Raw genomic sequence first — 22,414 nt, forward strand, 5'->3', positions numbered from 1 at the left:
TCTGCAGGTTACGATCTTGCGAGCTGGTTAATGGGTTGGTTCTATTATCCCGTACAGAAACAAACTCAAAGCATTTACCCTCCTCAAATTTCTGAAAATATTGAATTAGCCCAAGCCCAGAATAGTCTCCAGAAGCCCAATATCCTATTAAACTAGCCCAAGCCAGAAAGACTAGCTGGTGTGGACTTTTTGGTCGTTTTCATGACCGTTTTGGTAATTTTGATTCTATCTGATCACAGAGAGCGCTCCACAGAAACATCGAAGAAACCCTCGAAAGGTACTTGTATTTTTTTTCTAATTAATTTTTCTGGTTTCCGAAATGAGTTTTTGATTTTCTTGTTTTGTGCCCAGCGATCTTCTGGCCTTTCTGGTAAGTTATTATGTGTATTGAGGATTTGAGTTGGGGATTTCCATTTCTTAATGGGAGTTATTTTTTTCTGTTTCGGTGCAGAAATTCGCGGTTGTGAAACTTTTTATTGTCTGTAGCAGTTGAAGAAGCATGAAAGGCCACGAAACAAAGGTAAATGAATATCAGGAATTCACTTTTGCTCGACCAAAAGGAAGGCCTGAAAATGGCATTAACAAGCTTATCATGCAGTAACTTAAAACTGCTACTCCGTTGTCTTTATTCATGTAATGTGTTTTCCAGCTTTGAAATATTGTCATGCCCCGTTGTCTGCTTGATGGTTCTGATGCTCAGTGTCTTTCCAAATTACGTTTGTTACTTGTCTTAATTTCATTTTCAATCATAGATGCCGAGAATGGAAGATATTCTTAGCCTTCCAGTGCAAGATCCTCCTTTTGCAGAGTTTTCTGCTGCTCATTTAAAGTGGGTAAAAGTAGAAGGTGGTCGCCAAGGTGGTGATGACATTGCTCTCATCCCTTATGCTAGAGTGGAAGATTTTGTCAAAGGAGAATCTTCTAATGCAGAATGCCCTGCTAGTTTCCGCATTGAGTCAAGTAGGAAGAGACCTGAGGGGAGCATCACCAAACCGAGGGTTGATGGCTATCTGGAGTACACATTGTATGTAGTGATTGTAATTTGGAATCTCTTGGTGGTGCTCGAGTGGGTCTTTCCACCTTTCTTTTTCCTTCAAATGAAAAAAACATTTTTCTAATCTACTTGGCATCCTAATTTGGTGTAGCATTTGCTTTTTATAAAAAATAAAAAAAAATAAAATTAATGGTTAATTAGTGTGCAAAATATATATTCTTTTTCCCATAAAGCTCAGCTGTCTTAAATAATTATGTTGTCGAACAAAAGACATTCCAAGAGCTCACAGTTTTTGTTCAAAAAGGATGTGCATTTTGACGATTGTATTTAAGTTGCTTTGACCGAACATATAGATCTTCATGGTGATTCATCAGGTACTGGTGTTCTTATGGTCCCGAAGACTACCGAGAAAGCGAGTCTGGAACGGGGGATGTCTCAAACATCAAGCCTGCATCAGGGAAGGGTAGCAGGCCAGGGAGGCGTCACATGATGAGAGGTTGCCTTTGCCATTTCACTGTGAAACGATTGTATACCCGCCCTCTCCTAGCCCTCATCATCTATAATCAAAGAAAGCATGTAGATAAGACAGGAGCCCCATGTCATGGCAGACTTGATCGTGATGCTCTAGGGACAAGAGCCATGTATGCTCCAAGGATATCAGAAGAGTTGCGCCAAAAAGTGATGTCTATGCTTTATGTTGGGATATCTTTGGATAATGTAATTCAGCATCACATGGAGGTAGTTCAGGGGCATGGTGGACCCCATAATCGGGATGATTTTCTCACTCGAAATGATGTGCGTAACATGGAAAGGCTTATTCGTAACTCTTCTCACGACTTACATGCAAATGATGAATGCAGTATTAAAATGTGGGTCCAACGGCATCAAAAGCATGTATTCTACTTTCAGGAGAACTCCAGTTCAGAACCCTTTATCTTGGGAATACAGACAGAGTGGCAGCTGCAACAGATGCTCCATTATGGAAATAATGGTTCGATAGCTTCTCATTCGACATTTGGCTTGAAAAAACTTAAGGTACCATCCTTCCATTTTTATCATTTCCATGTTTCCCACATAATGATGCTTTAAGTTCCCAGTCCTTTTTTGCCTTGAGATTAGGATATGCGATAATTTTCAGCTATATCATTACTTAAGATATTGAAGTAACTTGAATAGTAGTTGTTAGGCTAGTAGTAGGGTGGTAAAAAAAATTTTAACAACTAACGATATGAAGTATATTTTAAGAGGAGTTGAAGAGAGGAATACATGTTATGGATTTGGGATCTATTTGAATGATTTTTGATACATGTATATAATAAGTTGTGCGCAAACCTTTCTTTTCGTTAACATTTCGGAATCAATATTATTCTGATTCCGCTTTCTTTAACTATAGAAATTTAATTTCACTGGATAGTTTGGATGTATAAACAGCTGGAGGAGCTTCTTCATGCTTGCACTTATTGATTATGATTAAATGCTACTACATACTTAAAACTTCCTTTTTTGTTGGTTTCTCTTTACAGTATCCCCTGTGTACTTTACTCGTTTTTGACTCATCCCACAATGCAATTCCGGTTGCTTGGGTCATTACCTCTTCTTTTGTCGATCAAGGTATCCATAAGTGGATTGGCTTACTTGCTGAAAGAATCCACGCCAAAGACCTCAGATGGAGACCCAATGCCTTTCTGGTAGATGATCCTTCTTTTGAGGTTTCCATTATAAGGTAAGTCATAGTAGGCATTCCAGCTTTATTTATATGGTTTTGATTTAAATATTTTTTTAAAAAAATTTTGTTGCTGTGATCATACTTACATGCAGAGAGGTTTTCCAATGCCGGGTTCTATTATGTGTCTGGCGTATTCGGCGCACTTGGATAAGAAGTCTTTTAAAGAAATGCTGTAACTTTGATGTGCAGCGAGAGATGTTTAAGAACTTAGGCTGGCTTTTATATTGCACTAGAAGTGGGCCAAATGCTGTGGACGCAATTGAAGAGTTTATGCAAGTATTTGTTGATCAATGTGCATTTATGGATTATTTCAAGATCCGATGGCTACCAACCATAGGTAATTGCTCATTTATGCATGGTTTTTTATTATTTCATGTTGGAATGACTTCTTCACTGTTATAGGGCCATCATCATTTTTCCATGTACTGTTATTTATCTGTCTTTTCATTCTTCCTTATTGTTATAATGATAATTCAGGACCATGGATCTCCAAAACATTGTGAACCGTTACATGCAAATCTTATCTCAATTGTAGCGTGCTTTTATTTTTGGCAGAGTTGTGGGTTAGTGGTGTAAGGTCTCTTCCTGTGGCCAGTCCGGAGATTCTTGCTGCAATTGAGTCCTACCATTTGAGGTTAAAATCCAAGCTTTTCAATGATCAACATGCTAATTCCTGGGCAAGAGTTGACTGGTTGATCCACTTTCTGACGACGGAATTTCACTCCTTAAATTGGTTAGAACAATACAGCGTGGAGACTGGGTATCTTGAAAATCTGAGGGACAAGTCTTTCTCAACCAACGCTTGGTATCAGGCTTTACACATTGTTGACATTGATGTGATACTGGATGAGCAAAATCTTGAATTTGCAAAAGTCATTTCTCAAACAGACAGAAGCCTGGCATATACAGTTTGGAACCCTGGTTCGGAATTCGCCCTCTGTGATTGCCCCTGGTCAAGGGTGGGAAATCTGTGTAAGCATGTTATCAAGGTGGCAATTTTATGTAAAAATCGGCAGGTTGCAAGACCATTATTGGCTGCTCAAATTTATCGGCAGACATTGCTTACCCTTCTGCAGAACCCCCCTGATGATCCTCTAGTTCTGGAACATGCCATTTTACATGTCACTCGCTTGCAACAGGACATCAAGGGTTTAGAAGATTTGTCTAGTAGTGGCTTACTCCAACCATTACTTCCTGAGATTAACTCTCAAGTGGCAGATAATATTCTGATTTTTCCCGGTCTTCATTGAACCTACCATGTACAAAGGGCTATTGAGCATCTTCAATTGAGCTGAATCTTCTTCAGCCAAAAGTTTTAATGGGCGGCTGTGAAGCCATGTTTTTTTTTATTGGCTCATATTCAACTTGGAAACCAGTCAGAATTAAAATCAGCGCGGTTTGATTGCATGAGACAGCGTTTATTCATGAACATGCCAATCTTTGCTTCTGTAGGTACATTTCTTCAGTTTCAAAACCATCCTCTGTTTATCTACCTGACCACGATTCATTTTTTCAGCTTCTTCTTTTTTATTTTTTTTGTTCCCTCTCATTCTTATATTGACTGAAACTTAGCAAATTTATGACTGCAGCAAATAAGGAGGGCAGGGTTCGTGGACGACGTAGCTTCAAAATCCTACATTCTGTCTATCATCCTCGCTCAAATTACGAAAATTATTCAACCCAGATTAGAGTCATGATATGAAGAATGAAGATAGGTTCCAATGTCAGACGAAAACCCGTAAATTCATGAAATGTACGGTATGCCGTGTTGGCGTGTTCCTTACTCAACAGAGGAGAGGTTCATTCCCTGCGTTTGCATGAAATGTTAGAGCCATTATCCTCAAGAGTTCTTCTATACAACCTCCTCCTGTAACTCAACCTCCACACTCCAGCCGACGTGGCTGTTTTTTTTTTTTTTTTTTTTTTAATCTGAAAACGTGCATTTTTGTCCTTCTTGGTTGATTTCAAATTCTCACCCCCCACCCCGCGTGCTGTTTCACTTTTTCATTCCCTTCCCCCGCATTCTCTCCCCAACTCCCTCCGCTCATCTCCTTTCGCCGACCTGACCATCTGCCGGCACCATGTGGCTCCATCACTCCGAAACTGTGTGGCTCCATCATTCCGGCACCGTGTAAGAAAATTCCTCTGGGTTCACTATTCCGTACAAGGTTCGTGGTGGCAAGGTGGTCCAGATCTATCGTCGGACGTGGGTCATACACATCGAGCGTATCACTCGCGAGAAGGTGAACGGGTCCACTATCAACATCGGCATCAATCCATCCAAAGTGGTAATCACCAAGCTCTGCCTCGACAAGGACCGTAAGTCCCCCCTCGATCGTCGATAATTCAATATATCAAGGAAACATTTTTCTGGGACCATCGATACGCACTGCCCAGCTCATCGTCTCTTCCGCCCAGCATTGTTCTTTGCTTGGTGCTTTGCCGACAAGGGTAAGAAATTAAAGAAAGGATTTTTATTTTTCTCTTTTCATTTTGTCTCTCCTTTTCTAGCATATCGTTTTTGTATTTAATGGATATTTGAGTTTGTGTTTGTTTTTTGATCTGTGTTTTGTGTGGTTTTTGGTTGATTTGTGAGTGCCTCCGATCGACATTAAAAGTGAGCAATTCTTGCATTCGTTTTAAAGGTGGGTGGGTGTTCCTTTCTTCGCTTGTCCAGCACTACATATGTAAGTATATACGTCTAAAAAGGAGTGAGCTTGTTGAAAAGATGCTCACAAAGGAACTATTGAGAGGGTTCAAGGAAGGGAATTGGGCGCAAAAGTGACTCTAAAGTGAATCAACCTTCATTTAAATCCTTTTTTTAATTTCCTAGCTGTTCTCTTTTGCTTTGCTATTTAAGCTCTAAGTGTTGTACATGATCAAAGTGGAATATTTCCAATTTCTATGGGGTTTTTGGTTGATCTGTGATTTTTGTTCATTATCTATTTATGGGCTTTTTTACTTATCAAAAAAAAAAAAAAAATCTATTTATGGGCTTTTTGTGTTTTGTTTTGGTTTTGTGGGGGTTTTGATTCGGTTGATTTAGATGTGTTCTGAATAAGTTGATAGCTTTATTCTTTTACCTCCTTATGTTATTTTCCTTTTCTTCTACCGTGGACTAATCACCGGTTCACATAATCAAAAAGACATTCCTAAGAAGCAGATTTACAGAGCTTGTGTTAGTTTTGGTTCTTCGGAAATATTTGTCTATGCTTGCGTAAATATCGCTATGTCTAGTTACTAATTAACTGAGCAAGTGTAAATATTGCTATCATTATTACCTTCAAGGTTACTATTGTTGTTTTCTTGTATTTTAATATCACCATTCTCTATGCAAGAAGATCTACTCACCATTTCTTAATAAAAATGAATGTGTAAATATTTGGTCAAAGAACTTCATCTCTAATCCCAATCCTGTTGCTAAATGAGTCATTCCTACAACAACAGTCTGATTTTGGCTGACTCTTGAAAAGGTCACTAGTGACATTGGACACTTCATCCAAAATTATATTTGCATGGCAATTGCTATTTTTACTCACCCACACATGCTTGCATGTCAGATTGTGCAAAATCTTGATTTGCCAAATGTCGGCTTGTTGAACAATGCAACTTCCTTACTTATAAAAAAAAAATCCCACTAGCCAATCTTAATTATGGAAATTGAACTAGTTCAAATCTTGTGGAGTCAAACTGATGTTTTGTTAGGATATTGTGTATCTTTTATGGTAGTTGAGTTAAAAGCCACATCCCAAGGAATGCAATAAATTGGAGTGCTTTTGCTTCCATTGGCTTGATTTTAGTTTAAAATAAATATAAAAACATGCTTGCATGTAGAGATCATATCTGTACTTAATTGATGATGTTCAGTTTCATTTCGCATGCTTTTGTTTCTTCTAATTGATGATAGGTGAAGGGGAAGATGGAAGGCCACCCATGCCTTCGATATCGATTTCGCCGAATTAGATACACATTGTTAGTTTGAAAATGTTATTAATGTTTTATATTGCAACATTAAGTTAATGCATTTTTTACACTTTGTTATAGGAATGAATGATGGCTTCGTGTCCATCATGAATGTAGATGATGAGTGCAGAGTCAAGAATGCATTCTGGGCTAACGCATGTATCCCCAAGTGATGACCATGTGGCTGCATTCTTGCACCATTTGGAGGACTTTGATGTCTTTGTTTTAATTTTTCAATTTTGCATATCTCCAAGAAATGCCGTGCATGCCCCGTGGGACCTAGTGCAAGTCAATGGTCGTGTTTGTGCAACAATTGGTTTAGATGAATTAGTGTAACAAATGCGTAAATGTGTATTTGTAATTAGTTGAATAGGATATGAAAATTATTTTTGTTGCGACTTACTAGAGGCCCAAAGGGAGTATGGAAACCATTCTAAAATGGTTGAATAGGGTATAGAAATTGTTTTTGTTGTGACTTACTAGAGCTGGTATGGAAATGATTGTAAATTTTGCACACAATCGGTATGGAAATGATTGTATATATGGTTTAATTGATCCTTTATGCAAGTTGATCGATCTGATAGGTTATGATTATAAAGGAGTCCTGAAGGGTGTTAATTCTTTTTCCACTAAGATTGTGGTTGTGGTTATAGTTAATGCTTTTTTTTACTTGAGAAATTTATGCTTTTAGTTGAGGAATTCGTTTTCCACTAAGATTACAGGCTATGATTTTTTTTGGTTGAGGAATATATGTTTTTCATATATAGAAGCCCTGCAACTTAATGGATGTTGCTGAGGTTCAATTTAATTGGAATGGTTCAATTCAACGAGAAATTGAAATGAAGACTAAACTTTAAGATTGCATTGAACAGCTTAAAGAAAAGGATATATTCTGCGATTTGGGACATGGAAACTCTGATTGAGGATCTAAAATCCAAGGTTGCAAAAGCCAAAAATAAGACCGAGATTGCAGAGGAGCAATGCATTTTGCCATTTGAAACTAACGTAGATATTAATAATGAAATGTCCTTTGAAACATCCATAAGTACATTAGCTTTATGACATTCCTGCACTTTAAGCCATTTTCAATTAAAAGTTATTGGCAAACACAGCTAAAAGACTTTGTACATGCAAACCTTAGCATGCTCATGTTTGCAAGAGTATATACAAACTTAGAAGAAACTAGATTACATTACAATGTTTCATGCCCATCTCAAAAACGAGAGATGCTTACTCAAAATAGATTAGATAACATTTGAAACTATCCCCATACATTCTATAGCATGATCCAACCAAAAACTATTACAAGAAAAGCGCCAGTGCTTTGTGGAAACGCTTTTGTCCTATGCATATCATCCCCTTGAAACAACAAATGTGAAGAATTACCAGCTTTTGTCCTATGCATATCATTCCCCTGAAACAACAACAAATGTGAAGAACTACCAACAAGCTAAAAATATACATGAAAACATGTCAAATGAAACAAAAAGAGTTCATTAATAGGTACCCATGACAAAAGTGAAAAGTCTTATATAAGCAACAGATGAATGCAAGAAGCAATAAAAAAAAAACCATAATAACATTAGAGGAAAAGGTCCCTTAGCTGATCAATTTCAATGCTATCGTCCTCCAAAATGGACATGCCAGTCTCATAGCATTTTGCCAACAAACAGAGTAGAAGAAACTCTGGATTCAAAGTAGTCAAATGTTGTCCATATTGCGGAAACCATATGAAAAAATACATTACAGTCCAATATGTAGTGGGATATAAGTAATTTTTCTGGGTTTTATAGGTAGGGTGTGAATAATTGCTTATATACCGATTGTTATATGTTAAGAAAAAGTTGATCCTATTTATTCACAAAACCAACCATAAAGAGACAAAGAGATGGACCTCAAAAAGTTTAATAGCCAGTCAAAAGAACTCCTATAAAAATTTCTTTATGGTCTCATAAATAAAGAAAAATAAATAAAAAAATATGAGTGTCCTTTAAATGAAAATAAATCAATCAATCAATTCTGGTCAAAAGCACTTCTCTTTTATGATTAGGCAGGTTCATTGCTCTTGAAAAGAACTTCTCTTTTAGGATTAGGGATGTTCAATGCATTCTTTCATCTTGAAAGTATAGCAACCAAAACTAGTCCCAGCGCAGCTCCGTCACAGAGCACAAATGAAAGTGGTCCCAGCTCAGACTCACGCTAGGGTCCTCAGCATCTCCACTCAGAAGATTCCTCTAGAATATTTGTGTAATTCTATTGTGAAAATATTCTTTGTATTAAGGATTTGTAATTCGGTTGTAACGGCCTCACAGCTGGGCTAAAATATCAGTGCACACTTTTTTGCTCGACACAATGTCTAAGCACAATAGTGTATTGATTTCCTATAAATAGCACATTGTATATCCAACTTTGACATGAATGAAATATAGAATTCATCATTCCTTCACATCTTCTGTGTATGAAGTTCAAATCGCTACTTTTCACTTTGTTATATGCTTCACTTCAATTCAGGGCAAGGTCTTTCAAGCCAGCTTATTCCCCCAAAGACATGAGCTGATGAAATGGATGACTATTCTTCTTCAAATGCAAAGAGCTTTATTCTATTATAGGAAAATCCCAAAGAGCTCAAACACACAAAGGCAAAGAAATATTTGCAAACAACCCAGTTATTTCTACAAATTTCGAAGATCTTTTAGCCCTACTTAAAGGCCAGCATCGGAAACGTAGATGATAATTCAACAAAAACTTAAAGATAAGAAAAAATTGCAAGAAGCAGTTAAAATAGATTTATCACCTTGACAAGACTGCTGGGGCTTGGTCTAAAACTTGTAACCCAAACGAAATGGCGAAATGGGTGTGACTGAGTGAGTATCAGCTTGAACGAAAGAAGGGTTTTTGAGGGTTCGAGCACAGATTGGGACTCAAGGACTTGGGAGAGTGACGGTGAGAAAGATTGGGACTCAAGGGGAGTAAGGGAGATGGGGTCTTCGTTGAGGATGAAAAATAGCTTTTCTAGGGTTTCAAGGGTGAGGGGCATCCAAGTGATGGGTGATGGAAGATTACGATAAGGGGTTGAGGGAGAAGAAATGGGCGCTAGCGTCGGAGAAGAGATGGGTTGAGGGAGAAGACTTTGATACTGGGGGTTCGGGACTGAAGGAGGTTTTGGCGTCTGGGTGAGAAAGAAGTTGAGATGGGCGTCGGGGTGAGAAAGAAGCTTCAAGTGAGAGGGAGGAAGAGTTGAAATAATGAGAGATATGGGGGAGAAGAATGAGAATGAAGGTACCCAGTCCAGAGGTCTTCGTCGAGTGAGGTCGAGAGGTTTTCGAGTGAGAGGTCTGAAGGGAGAAGCGGGAGAATAAAGCTCGGGTTTCAATTTCTCAATTTCAATAAACCGTGACGTGTGTTTCGAATCGGTTGGCTACGTCAGGAGTGTGGAGTGCGGAAAAAAAAATCGGAGGCTGAGTAGACTTTTTCTTAATGAAAATAAATGTATATATTGCATTAATTCCCTGACATCTACCTACCTACGTGGCCCGTCCGCATTGGGCTGTCCATAGTCCATACAATGGCACCATGAGTTCTATTATAAACACATCAGTTTTTGTCTGTGGGATTACTTGTATTTATAAAAAAATTAAAATTTAATTATTTTTTTATGATTATCTGAGAGATTTTTATATTAATATTAATATTCTAATTATTTTTCTATCAGGTTATTCTAATCCTTCCACGTCATACATTGGACTTTTCCTAATAATTTTAGCACGATAAAACGCACCACTCCGGCACTCCTTGTCCGGTCGGTTGGAGACGTGGCAAACAATCACAATCTAGCCGACCATCGTAACACGCGTAGCCGTCGAACTCGCTTTCTCTAATAAACTTGCGGTAATCATTCACTGATCAACGTCATGACGAGACATAAGCTGAATATCTCAGATCCTAGCCGTTGGTTTTTCAGTCCACAGAACATAATCTAACAGATCGCATCGAGAAGGGCACACCGTTTTAAGGGACCGACAATTTAGGGGTAGAACTACGAGGCAAGCAAACCCATAATAAATACCGTAATCCCTTTTTCTCAGCCGTCTGATTAGAATACTGCTTCCGTTTGGCATCGCACGAATGGAAGCACACATTTTTTTACGTCGATTAGATTCTTCAATTGCTTTGTGAGTTCGTCTTCAAGAGGTCGAAGATATTTTTAGGCGACGAGGGTATGTGAGTAATTTCGTATGACCTGCTAAAGAAGAAATCCTTGGCTCGTAGCTTCCGTGGCGAAGGCTCTCGAAGAAACTGATTTCTTGAAAGCTATAAATAGGACTCGGTTTCGAATTTTCTTTCCTCGTCTTGATCTCTAAAGTTTCGAACTCTCTCTTACGCAAACTCAATGTTAACACGCAAGCGAAGTTGAATCGGAGTTCAGAAGATATACTCGGATCTTCTCGGGATTCTCTTTTCTGAGTTGGCGACCGGAACGTGTCTCCGCAGATTGAAAGTTCGTTTCTGTTGTTAATTTCGTACGGTTTATAGTTTCGTTTTGATCAGCCGTGTTTGAGTGGCCTTTTATTAGAATTAGTAATGTAGATGTCGATTTTTTTAGTGGCGTAGATTGGGTTACATGTTGTTTGGTTTCTGAGAAATTTATGCAGAGGAGATAGGAAGTTATATGAAATGTCGCATGTTGTGGTTTAGTTCAAGAGGTTTCGAAATTTCAATATTCTTTTTCTTGGTGTTCCAAAAAGTTCGGCAGGGTTGATGAAACTAGATGATTGAGAGAGTCATTGCTTCTTTTCTTTTGTGCGCATGCTTGCGTGTTGCTCTTTATTTTTTTTTAGGTTGCGTTGATGTCGAAACACGCAGCCCGAGCAATTCCACGAAGGCCCAACTCGCACACCTGCAGTTATGAAGAAACGGGAGCTTTGGGGTGGTGGGGTACAATTTCAATAATGCCAGTCAGTATATGATTTTCTATGCGAAGAGTTAGGAGAATTTTAATGTATAGAGCGTCTCAGAGAGCCCTCCCCTTACTGATGGAGAGGGTATATATATTTGGCTGGGGCGACCCCTGGAAGGGGGAGATTGTGGGGGATTCGCTCTGTACTCGGGTCATATCTCCCTCTAGCTCTCAACCGTGTGATAGTCTTGCAGGGCGTGATCGTGGTGACCACTGACACCCTAGAAGGCACGTCGTGGCGTGCGCATCCTCGAGCTTCATTGAATGCGGTGTAGTTCCTTTGTCGTGGCGGGCCTGTCTCCGTATCTATTTAACGTAGCGTGGCCTCAATCAAGTGCACCCATTCCTGAGACGTGCCTAGCTGCCGAGGTCCAGGGACAGGGATTATCCTTACCTTGTGTGCTGGGGGCCTGTTGGCCAATAAGGGTGTCCGACAATCCGTCCTTCAACCCCATGACTAGTGTGTGTTTTCCAGCTGCCTCTTCTCCTGGGCTTATTGGGCCGGCTTGGTCCGGCCGATCCCTTGTTCTCTGGCCCTGGGTCTGCTCGGGTCCCGTGGGCCGGGCCCGTTTGGCCTGACCCAGCCCTGGGAATAACTCCCCACTGGTTGAATAACTGAATTCGTTAAATTCAGGGTTTAGCCGTTCCTTTCCATTCAACGTGTGAACTGCTGTGGTTGTGATTCTTGGTCGAATTTGTTGAGTCTTAATTAACCAAGGAAAGTTTCACTCGATCGGTCTCCCGCTCCATTAAATGCTTCTGCAGCTAGATTCTGGTTGTTGAATTTCATTAGAGTGTGGTGATGGTTGAGGGGTTTTTTATTTTTTGTTCCCCGCTAATGAGTTATTATACGTTTTCCTTTTTGTACTAATTTATGAGTACTTTTTTGCTTGAAATTTTAAATTCATACGCAAAGTGAAGTGCCAGTGGTGTTGTCTTGTTTCGGTAGATATTCTTTGTTAACATTAGCTATACGGTTGTTTGTAGTTGAGATGTTCATGTGGTGGATTTCATTTGCATTTTCAAGTATTTATGACCTTCTTGGATGATTTTTACTGTGGTTGAAAATCAATAAAACAGTTTCTTAGCGGGGTCGATATTGCTCCAGTAGTCTTGAAACAACGGTACTCAATTAAATGGGCATTTCTGGAACGTTGCTCATACATGTCTAGCAGTATTGTAGCTTCTTCATCCATGTTGTAGGCATTTTAACATTTTGGGTTGCAGGTGATGATGCTTTGTTCATTACATAGGTCAATTTCATCAATAGCTGCTTATTCTAAAGGCAGAGAGAAAGTAAATCGAGATGGCTAGGATAGATGGTTATTCTTTTCCCTTCTCTCTTCTTGTTTCTTTACTCTAGGAAGTTAACTTGGACTGACTGACTGACTGAAGAAAGGTCACCGCAATGGCATTTCTTCTTTTATCCCCCATGGCCAGTGCTGGGGCATTCTTTCTTCTTCTTTTAGCCGCCCCCCCCCCCCCCCCCCCCCCCAAACAACAACCAAAAAAAAAAAAAAATTCTTATGTCTTTTTGAACCCTCTAGACCCTCCAATAATTAAAATTGTGCTGTTGAAACAAACAATTTGTTAGGTTTTTGCATTGTTAGGATTAAAGCAGTAGGAACTGTTCTTCACTCAGTTTTAAAACGCTAAGATAGGTCATTGTAATCATAAATAGGTATTTGAATTCATGTAAGGTTTCCGACGAAGAGATGCGAACTGAGAGGAACTAAAGTGAAGACTTATTGTTGAAGGAGAGAAGTGAAGAAGCTGGAAGTTGCAAAAGAGCAGGGGAACGACGCTGAATTGAAAAAAGTGAATTGTTTTAGTGTAAGAAGTGAGGTGCTGTGCACCGTTTGTAGTGGATTGTTTTTAATAGAGTCTGTAAACGCAGCGTTTGGTATTTGAGTCCAAACGGTGTGTTCATCTGTCATTTTTAATTCTGCTGTCAGATTCAGTTTAGTGAGTCTCGATTCTGTTAGAAGGATCAGGTCTTAAGGCAAGGAAATGGGGGGAGGAACGTCATCTGACAAATCTGGAATATTGTAGTGAAAATTGTGTAGAGGTTTGGGAGCCCTCGAAGCACTCCCGTAGCAGTATATTGATGGAATTTTCCTTCTAGCATTTTATCATACACTTGCCGTGCACTCTGCTGGTTCACTACAGCAAATCAATTTCCACCATTTCCATTATCATCCTGTTATACAACAGCACACACTCAGCCTAATATCCACACCATCAAGAGCTCTAACAATTCAACACTTCTCTAAGTGGTTGGTCTTTAATATAATTGATTGACCCTTAACAAGCTGGATAGGTCTTTCTCTCCTTTCATAATCTTGAAGTTTTCTTGAAGCCTGTCAATTTATGATCCATGTTGGTGGAGAGAGATGCGGCATCACTAACTGCAAAAGGACTGCATCTTCTTGAATAAGCCTCATTCTTGGAGGAGACAGAATTTCCTTTTTGGCAACCATACCTTCCGATTATGACAATTGTTGCACTTCAAGACTTATTAGTTAGATAATGAGAGAATTTACTAATACACAGGTGAGCTAAATTATGAGTGGAGAAAAGCCTCTCAAGTCATTTGACATAATGTTTAAGATTTTGGTAAGTTCCGTTCTCCATGGAGACCTGGAGTAGAGTTGCCAATTGAGGTAGGCTTGTCCTTGTCGAAAAATTACACGGCACATTTCTTCAAGCTCACGTACTCTTGCCCGTGATTTTACCTTCTTACTGCTTAGATCACATTTGATCAGATGATGTATTGGTTTTACCTTAGGTTGGGGCATCCCGTCCACTATAGTGGATTTGGTTCTGAGACCACTTCATGGAATCAAATGATCGTGCGATGCTATTGGTTACTATTCATGGCTGGAGGCTTGGGAGTTCCATTATATTGGACTCTTATAGATCTGCTTGTTATTGATGAACCACTCTCCAAGTTTTGCTGATTGGAGCTGTTCAACCTTTCTTGGATTGTGTTGTTGCTGGTTTCGATTGCTCTGCAGCTGTATAGAAGAAAGCTACAGTATCATGAGATGTTTGCCTGGCATGGTCGGGTGACTGAAAAAATGTGTTTTGAAGTTTTAGAATGATTCCAAAACTTGTTCCTATTTGCAGGTGCTTTAGAATATTGCCAGCTTCTAGATAGTTCATATTGTTCATTACAAGGATCCAATGGGGGAAGTGGCTATGGCAATTAAGCATTTTGAGGCTCAACAATTTGTGCTGGAAGACATCCAATATAAAACTGGTGAAAGTAATGGAACAGAGGCTGTGCGCACTAAATGGTCCAATCAAGAATGCTTACTTGCAGACGGGTCAACAGGTTCTGCACAAACTACTGAAGTATTGGAGAAAGGAATTTGGCAATACGGGTAAAGTCCTGTTTGTTTACCTGCCAATTTTTATTTGCCCCTTATTTTTCTAAAATATTGATGACTGATGTCATACATTGTTATTTACAGATGTTTGCATTATCGTAGAAGATGCCGCATTAGAGCTCCTTGTTGCAATGAGATATTTGATTGTCGTCACTGTCACAATGAGGCAAAGGTTGTTGGTTCTCAGCCATCCTCAATCTATAATATATGTGACTTTTTAAATGTCGTTTGATTTTTACTCCTCTGTTGTCATACAGAATAACATTAAAATTGATCACAAGCATAGACATGAAATTCCCCGCCATCAAGTGAGACAGGTACATATATTCAAGAGTTTTAGTTTCCTCTGTTTTTCTGGCTTTTGATGCATTCTTCATGGTTGTAGTACCCCTTAACACTTAAGAAGTATTCCTTCTTCAATATTTTCAGGTGATGTGTTCACTCTGCGGCACTGAACAAGAGGTGAGAGTACTTACTACTTAGATGTATTAGAGTTTTGATAGGTACTTCATAAATGGGAATGCAAAATTACAGAGTTTATGCTTGTAGAAGTGGTTTGATAACTATAGACACTAATATGTTTTGCTCAAATGACAATATTTTTCCCTAAAATTCTTGTTATGGCGATCTCTTTGAAGTAACTGCTTTAATCTAATTCAAGTTGCTCATTACGTTGGCTGCTGCTATTACAGGTTCAACAATTATGTATTAAATGTGGTGTATGCATGGGGAAATTCTTCTGCGAGACTTGCAAATTGTTTGATGATGATGTGAGTAGTTATCTTTTTACCCTCCACCAAAAAAAAAAAAAAAAAAAAAATAACAAGGACCTTGTCATGGTTGTAAAAAAACTGCATCATAATTTTGTCTTAAGAGTCTTATCTTAAACTGTTGTCGGCTTGATGTCTTTGAACCATTAGATCAAGTGGACAGATTGATTTGATTGCTTTTATTTTTGCTGCAGACATCTAAGGCACAGTATCATTGCCATGGCTGTGGAATTTGCAGGTATGATTGATCACGTCTCTATTTGGTTAGTCTTTAGATCATATTGAGCGAATAACTACTGCTGATTAAAGAATCTGGTCCATATATATACATCTACGAGGGAGAGCTATTATACACGCATGTATATGTTTACAAATACAAATGTGTGTGGATGTGAAGGGTCCCGGTATGTGGGAATGGTAACTGTGCTGTCAAGTGATTGCCCATCATCGTATTAAATCTTTATAATTTATGCAAGTTCTGCCCCCTTTAAGTCCCCAACAGCCATCCCACAGTCTCTATATTCTGTTTTCTATGTCAATATGCTTATTTTAGACACCTTTTTTCAATATGCTTTGTTTTAGAATTGGAGGGCGTGAGAATTTCTTCCACTGCTACAAGTGTGGTAAGATGCTCTTCTCTTCTTAAGTGTGTGAGCTAAGATTCTAGTTTGGGAGCATACAGATAATTATTTCAAGTAATATATCGTATCTTTGTGCTTGTTATGTACTTGATCGTGATGAAGGTTGTTGCTACTCGATTCTTTTGAAGAACAGCCACCCTTGTGTAGAAGGAGCCATGCATCATGATTGCCCTGTTTGTTTCGAGGTATACATGCTTTACATTTTTTTCCGTTGATGTATCATTGATTTAGATGAAATTTGAACCTTAAAAAATGGTGATCTGCAGTATTTATTTGATTCAAGAAATGATGTGGCTGTTTTGCCATGTGGACACACTATCCACAAAAACTGCTTGAAGGAGATGCAGGATCATCTGCAGTGAGTGCTGGCAGTTTCTTGCTTTGTTTTCTTTTTTTTTTTATTTCAATTATTTCTTGCTTACTTTGTTTCCTCTCTTTCCTTTTTTTTTTTTTTTTAATCAATTACACATGTTTGGCATTCTACCTTACTGACTTGCTACATGTCATGTTGACAATCAAACAGATATGCTTGCCCTCTCTGCTCTAAGTCTGTTTGTGACATGTCCAAGGTATGGGAGAAATTTGACATGGAGATTGCAGCTACCCCAATGCCAGAATCTTATCAAAATAAAATGGTTAGCGTCTCTCTCTCTCTCTCTCTCTCTCTCTCTCTCTCTGGGTTTAAATCTACAGGTAATAATCCAATTTCACTGTTCTTTTGGTTTGGAACTACTCAAACTCACCCATCGGCAGCCCAAGTGGTAAGGGTGAACTTGTGTGCATGAATCCTATGTCACAGGTTCGATTCTCCCTGGGATCAAACTGCGATTTAAGTGGGAGGCTATGGTGATGGGTGAATCCTAAGGGTTTTACCGTGGGATGGTTCCCTCGTCATTATTTAAAAAAAAATAAAAAATAAAAGAAAAGAGAGAACTTGGTTCTCGGCCGATTGTTTCGTTTTTATAACTTTAATATCCTTGTGGGAACCCTTGTTTAACCTCATTTGTAGTATTTTGTGCCAATTCCTCTTTAGCTTTCTTAAATTGTTAGAACCACGACTGTCCTGAAGTATGCCAGATGCTGTTACTATATACATTCTGTCCCCCGTTTGATGAGTTCACCAGAATATTAACTATGGTTGTTGCTGTTTATGAAAATCTAATGGAAATACCGTTTCACAGGTTTGGATCCTTTGCAATGACTGTGGGAAAACATCAAATGTGCAGTTCCATGTAGTGGCTCAGAAATGCTTGAACTGCAAATCCTACAACACTCGCCAAACAGGGGGCTGAGCAAGTGACAGTGACTAGAATTTACTGTAAAAGGCAATGACATCTACAAATGTACTCAAATGAATGCGAAGTAATTGGGTTTTCTCAACCCGAGCTGCATTCATGGGTAAAGGGGATCGTGATATTTGTCGGTCCTGCATCTTGTTCTCCGCCGGCCACCCTATCCTGTGGCGTGTTCTCTGTCAGGAGAGCTGTCGCGCTCTGCTTTCGTACTACCCGTGTCCTAAATTGTTTTTTCCTTTTGTACCCCGTCTGAGGTGATCATATGCAGACAATGTTGTTTTATTCTCTTGTGGAGATCTGGAAGAGTTGCATTCTTGATCATCCTCACTCGTCATGCCTTGTAGACTTGGGAGATTTGTGACAGCATCCTGTAGAGGTGGGGTTAATTTGCAATCTTAGTCCACCTGTGGATATATGTGAATAAAGTCGTTTGTATTTTGAGTTCCGTTTGAGTTTGTGGAGATTGTCCATGGACCATGATGCTTAGGGTTCGTTTAGTTATAAGAATTAATTCAGTTTAATTTAATTTTAAATTAAGTTTAAAATTTAAATACGTAACTCTTAAATATTAAATTTATCTCAATTTAAAATTTTTTTACACGTTAAAATTATAAATTTTTTAATTCAATATATTTTTATATTTAAGATTTATAATTATTTTTTAATTTTTTATAAATATTTTTAAATTTATTTTAATATTTAAATATATCTAAATGTATTTTAGATGAATTTTATAAAATTTATTATATGCTCTTAACTTATTATTATTTTTAAAAAATTTAATTCATTTCAATCCAATTCAATATCTAAATGAAGTCATAGTTTTGCCATGAGATGCGTGGAAAATGCTCATCCTGAGAGGCAGACGCATTACGTTAACCCATCGTGGAGACTTCTCGAGTACAAACGGGGATGACATCGATTTTTTTATGGTATCTGTCATCTACGGTTAGATTGTGATTTTTTTATTTATTCAGATATTTTTTACCGGCTGAAGAAAAGTTTTTCCATACGAGTAGATTATCACGAGACAAAATATCTTTTTAAAGAGATTCAATTTGGAACTATTATACGTCAAAGGTCTAATATTGATATAATTTAAGAGATTTACCTTGATTTTGTTCATGTCAATTAACAATTGAAAATTTAATTTGACATGAAATATTAGATTATAAAATTATTTTTATTAGTAAAACGTATTATATAAAATTACGTTCATTTATAAAAAAAATTTTAATATATATATATTTTGGTGGTTTTATCCCTTCCCTTCTGTTATCTGTAGTGAACTATTTTTATAGCATAAAAAAATGAAGGGTAATCAACGGCTAGTACACAGTAATGGCGACAATCTCTCCCTCTGTCTTGTCATCTCCCTCTGTTCCTCCGCGGAGATCAACAGACATTTCTACCCACAAACCCGTTTCCATACCCACCGATGGCGCCATCTCTTTGTTGAGATCTTGTTCAAATATCAGGGAATTCTCACGAATTCACGCCCACTTAATCACCACAAACCTCATCCACGACCCTCTCATAGCCAGCCATGTCCTTCATTTCTTCATCTCCAACGGGAACCTCAGCTATTTTCACCGTATTTTGAGCCAAGAACACGGCTCAGAAACTATAATTTGGAACACACTTATTGAAAGCCGAATAAAAAATGGGTCTCCGCGAGAGGTCTTCTCAACTTACCATCACATGGTTACCCGAGGGGTACCACTCGATATTTCCACTTTTCGTTTTCTTCTTCATGCTTGTTCTGGTGTCTCTGCATTTCGAGAAGGAAAGGAAGTTCACGGTCGGATTTTGAAATACGGGTTAGGTTTCAATAAGTCTTTGACGAATATTCTAATGGGTTTGTATATGAAAGGCGGGGAATTGAAATACGTACACCAGCTGTTCGAGAGTTTGCCTGAGAGAGACGTGGTTAGCTGGAATACCATCATATCGTGCTATATTCGTCAGGGAATGCCTCGGGAGGCTTTGAGTCTGTTCTGGAGGATGAAGGTCGGCGGGGTTAAACCTGATGAAATAACCATGGTTAGCTTGGTTTCGGCCTGTACAAAATTGAGAGAGTTGAAAATGGGAGAGAAATTATATCTTTATATTGAAAAAAATGAGTTGGGGATTAGTCAGAACTTGTTAAATTGTCTGGTGGATATGTATGTCAAGTGTGGGGAAATGGAGAGAGCACAGGATCTCGTGGCTAAATGTAAATATGAAATTGACGTTGTCTTATGGACTACAATGGTCAGTGGGTATGTGAAATCTAATAAAATCAATGCAGCCAGGTGCCTGTTTGAGCAGATGAGAGAGAAGAATTTGATTACGTGGACTACGATGATTTCAGGTTATGTTCAAAGAGGTTATTATTATGAAGGTCTAGAGTTGTTCAGAGAAATGAGATCTGAAAATATGGAGCCAGATGAGGTTGTTCTTCTTACTGCACTTTCGGCCTGTGCTCGTATGGGGGATCGTGAGTTAGGCAGATCCATACACAATATGATTGTCAAATATGGCATGATTGTTGACGGGTTTCTTGGGAATGCCTTGATAGACCACTACGCAAAATGTGAACTATTGGATGAAGCTTGGAAAATATTTGAGCAGTTGCCATGTAAGACTGTAGTGTCGTGGAATTCAATGTTGGATGGGTTTTGCAGAAGCGGAGATATAGAGAAGGCAATAGCCTTCTTCAATGAAATCCCTGAGAAGGACGTGATTTCTTGGAACACCTTGATCAAGTGCTGCACCAGGTTTCATCATCACAGCGAATCGTTTAAGCTGTTCCTTAATATGCAAAGTCTAAATGTAAAACCCGACAAGCTCACTTTGATCAGTTTGCTATCCTCCTCTGCTAGTGTTGGGGCATTGAACAATGGCATTTGGGTCCATGTTTACATAAAAAAGAATTATATTGAATTGGATAGCATGTTGGGGACTGCCCTAATTGACATGTATGGAAAGTGTGGAAGCATTGATAAAGCCTACGAGTTATTTTCTGAGATAACGGAGAAAAATGTGTTTGTGTGGACAGCAATCATTGGAGCACATGCCATGGAGGGGAAAGCTTGGGAAGCAATTGATCTTTTCCTGAAAATGGAAGAAACAGCAATAGAGCCAGATTATGTCACCTTTATAGCTCTTTTATCTGCTTGTAGTCATGGAGGCTTAATTGATGAAGGGTACAAGTATTTCAACAAGATGACTACTGTCTACAAAATTGCTCCTACAATCCAGCACTATGGGTGCATGGTTGATCTTCTAGGTCGAGTTGGGAAGTTAGAAGAGGCGGTAAAACTCATTGAGAGTATGCCAATAGAACCAGATGTCTCAATCTGGAGTGCCTTGCTGAGAGCATGTGGAAGCCATCAAAACATAGAATTAGCAGAGCATGCATTTAAACATCTCACAGAGATTGACCCTCTAAATGATGCAGCTCATGTGCTACTCTCAAACATATATGCAAAAGCCGGTAGATGGGATGAAGTCAGCTGGGCGAGAAAGAAACTGCATGATCTAGGGGTACAGAAGCACCCAGGATGCAGTCTGATAGAGCTGAACGGCATTGTTCATGAATTCAGAGCTGGAGATTTTTCTAGCCCTCAATCTGCAGAAATTTATGCCATGTTGGATGAGTTAGAGGAAAGATCACCAAAAGAAGAACCAGAGGAAGAGGCATCATCTCGGCATAGCGAGAAGTTGGCCGTTGCTTTTGGTCTTATAAGCAGCCCTGCAGGAACTCCCGTCCGGGTTGTGAACAACCTGCGGATTTGTGGAGGCTGTCACTTGGCTATGAAGATTATATCTCAGGTTTATAATAGAGAAATTATTGTCAGGGATAATTACAGGTTCCATCGATTTATAGACGGGTATTGCTCCTGTAAAGATTATTGGTAAATCCAGTTTTGGCTTCTAAAAGTTCCATTCTTTTCGATATAAAAAGAAAAATGTAAAAGAAAAAAAAAACATATGAAATGAGATTAACATTATACCATATTAATTTTGGTCAACATTTTCTTTTGAGAGCAAGCTTTTACTTTTTGAGTTTTTTTTTTTGTTTGGCCGTGAATAATATGAGTGGAAGTAAATAATGGAGAGACAAAATCAATAAATTTAGAAGCTAATCTATCTCTGACCCTTGCTTTCAAATCAACGAAAGAGATTTTGAAGCATTGATCTTAATCGGATTTAATACATGGGGTTTAAATTTATTCAAGAGGTAAAGGCTGCAGTGAGAAAATTCTTTTCAGAACGTAGATTGTTGCATCAAATTTTGAAGGAAGCATTAGGTCTCGTTTGGAACATGGATTGATATCAACTCATATCAGTTGAGTTTAAATTTAAGCTTAACTCAATATCTAAATACATAACTCTCAAATCACTAAATATCACTAAACTTAAGACCTATTTACACATGAGATTCACAATCTTTTTCAACTCAACACATATTTACATGCAGGACCTACAACATTTTTTAACTTTTCATAAAGAAAAATTCTAAACAGCCCACACACTACATATTTTTTTTAAATTTTTTTATGAGCTTGTTTATTCTTCTTAAACTAATTGAATTTTTCTACTTATTATCCAGATATCAAATATTTGGTAAAAGAAGCGTGGTGTGTGGGTTTATGTTTAAAATTTTTATTTATGAGCTTTTTTAGTTTTTA

General features: G+C 38.4%; 3 protein-coding genes across 10 annotated transcripts; all 3 read left to right on the forward strand.

Annotated features, from left to right (window-relative positions):
* Positions 1-190: 190 nt before the first annotated feature.
* On the forward strand, positions 191-7,250 carry LOC122318425. 7 transcript variants are annotated; one of them, XM_043135749.1, is made up of 9 exons: positions 191-277; positions 452-520; positions 753-1,024; positions 1,369-2,029; positions 2,518-2,717; positions 2,813-3,057; positions 3,276-4,172; positions 4,310-5,171; positions 6,765-7,250. In XM_043135749.1, exons 2-7 carry the CDS (start codon positions 500-502, stop codon positions 3,968-3,970), a joined length of 2,094 nt encoding a protein of 697 aa, XP_042991683.1. In that variant the 5' UTR covers positions 191-277; positions 452-499; the 3' UTR covers positions 3,971-4,172; positions 4,310-5,171; positions 6,765-7,250. The 7 variants fall into 7 exon arrangements, with proteins under 7 accessions (XP_042991683.1, XP_042991682.1, XP_042991684.1 ...); XM_043135748.1 differs by having other exon boundaries at positions 229-370; XM_043135750.1 differs by having other exon boundaries at positions 229-370; positions 3,276-4,168.
* Positions 7,251-10,842: 3,592 nt separating this feature from the next.
* Positions 10,843-18,183, forward strand: LOC122317933 (probable E3 ubiquitin-protein ligase RZFP34). 2 transcript variants are annotated; one of them, XM_043135018.1, is made up of 12 exons: positions 10,843-11,181; positions 14,770-15,026; positions 15,117-15,204; positions 15,290-15,349; positions 15,462-15,494; positions 15,725-15,802; positions 15,997-16,040; positions 16,385-16,425; positions 16,546-16,628; positions 16,710-16,801; positions 16,967-17,078; positions 17,625-18,183. In XM_043135018.1, exons 2-12 carry the CDS (start codon positions 14,827-14,829, stop codon positions 17,733-17,735), a joined length of 942 nt encoding a protein of 313 aa, XP_042990952.1. In that variant the 5' UTR covers positions 10,843-11,181; positions 14,770-14,826; the 3' UTR covers positions 17,736-18,183. The 2 variants fall into 2 exon arrangements, with proteins under 2 accessions (XP_042990952.1, XP_042990951.1); XM_043135017.1 differs by having other exon boundaries at positions 10,845-15,026.
* Positions 18,184-19,009: 826 nt separating this feature from the next.
* On the forward strand, positions 19,010-21,662 carry LOC122317753 (pentatricopeptide repeat-containing protein At2g29760, chloroplastic-like). Its single transcript, XM_043134744.1, has one exon. The coding sequence runs from the start codon at positions 19,080-19,082 to the stop codon at positions 21,639-21,641; it is 2,562 nt and encodes an 853-aa protein (XP_042990678.1). The 5' UTR covers positions 19,010-19,079; the 3' UTR covers positions 21,642-21,662.
* Positions 21,663-22,414: the final 752 nt, after the last annotated feature.

The sequence above is a fragment of the Carya illinoinensis genome, chromosome 8 (assembly GCF_018687715.1).
Source record: "Carya illinoinensis cultivar Pawnee chromosome 8, C.illinoinensisPawnee_v1, whole genome shotgun sequence".
In the NCBI taxonomy this organism is placed as follows: Eukaryota; Viridiplantae; Streptophyta; class Magnoliopsida; order Fagales; family Juglandaceae; genus Carya; species Carya illinoinensis.

Excerpts from the sequence above, each read along its gene's own strand:
- LOC122318425 (XM_043135749.1), top strand. The coding sequence starts at position 500 with ATGAAAGGCCACGAAACAAAG. Across the intron at positions 1,025-1,368 it reads GGCTATCTGGAGTACACATT|GTACTGGTGTTCTTATGGTC; the intron begins GTATGTAGTGAT and ends GTGATTCATCAG. Across the intron at positions 3,058-3,275 it reads CCGATGGCTACCAACCATAG|AGTTGTGGGTTAGTGGTGTA; the intron begins GTAATTGCTCAT and ends TATTTTTGGCAG.
- LOC122317933 (XM_043135018.1), top strand. The coding sequence starts at position 14,827 with ATGGGGGAAGTGGCTATGGCAATTAAGCATTTTGAGGCTCAACAATTT. Across the intron at positions 15,027-15,116 it reads AAAGGAATTTGGCAATACGG|ATGTTTGCATTATCGTAGAA; the intron begins GTAAAGTCCTGT and ends TGTTATTTACAG. Across the intron at positions 15,350-15,461 it reads CCCGCCATCAAGTGAGACAG|GTGATGTGTTCACTCTGCGG; the intron begins GTACATATATTC and ends CAATATTTTCAG.
- LOC122317753 (XM_043134744.1), top strand. The coding sequence starts at position 19,080 with ATGGCGACAATCTCTCCCTCTGTCTTGTCATCTCCCTCTGTTCCTCCG.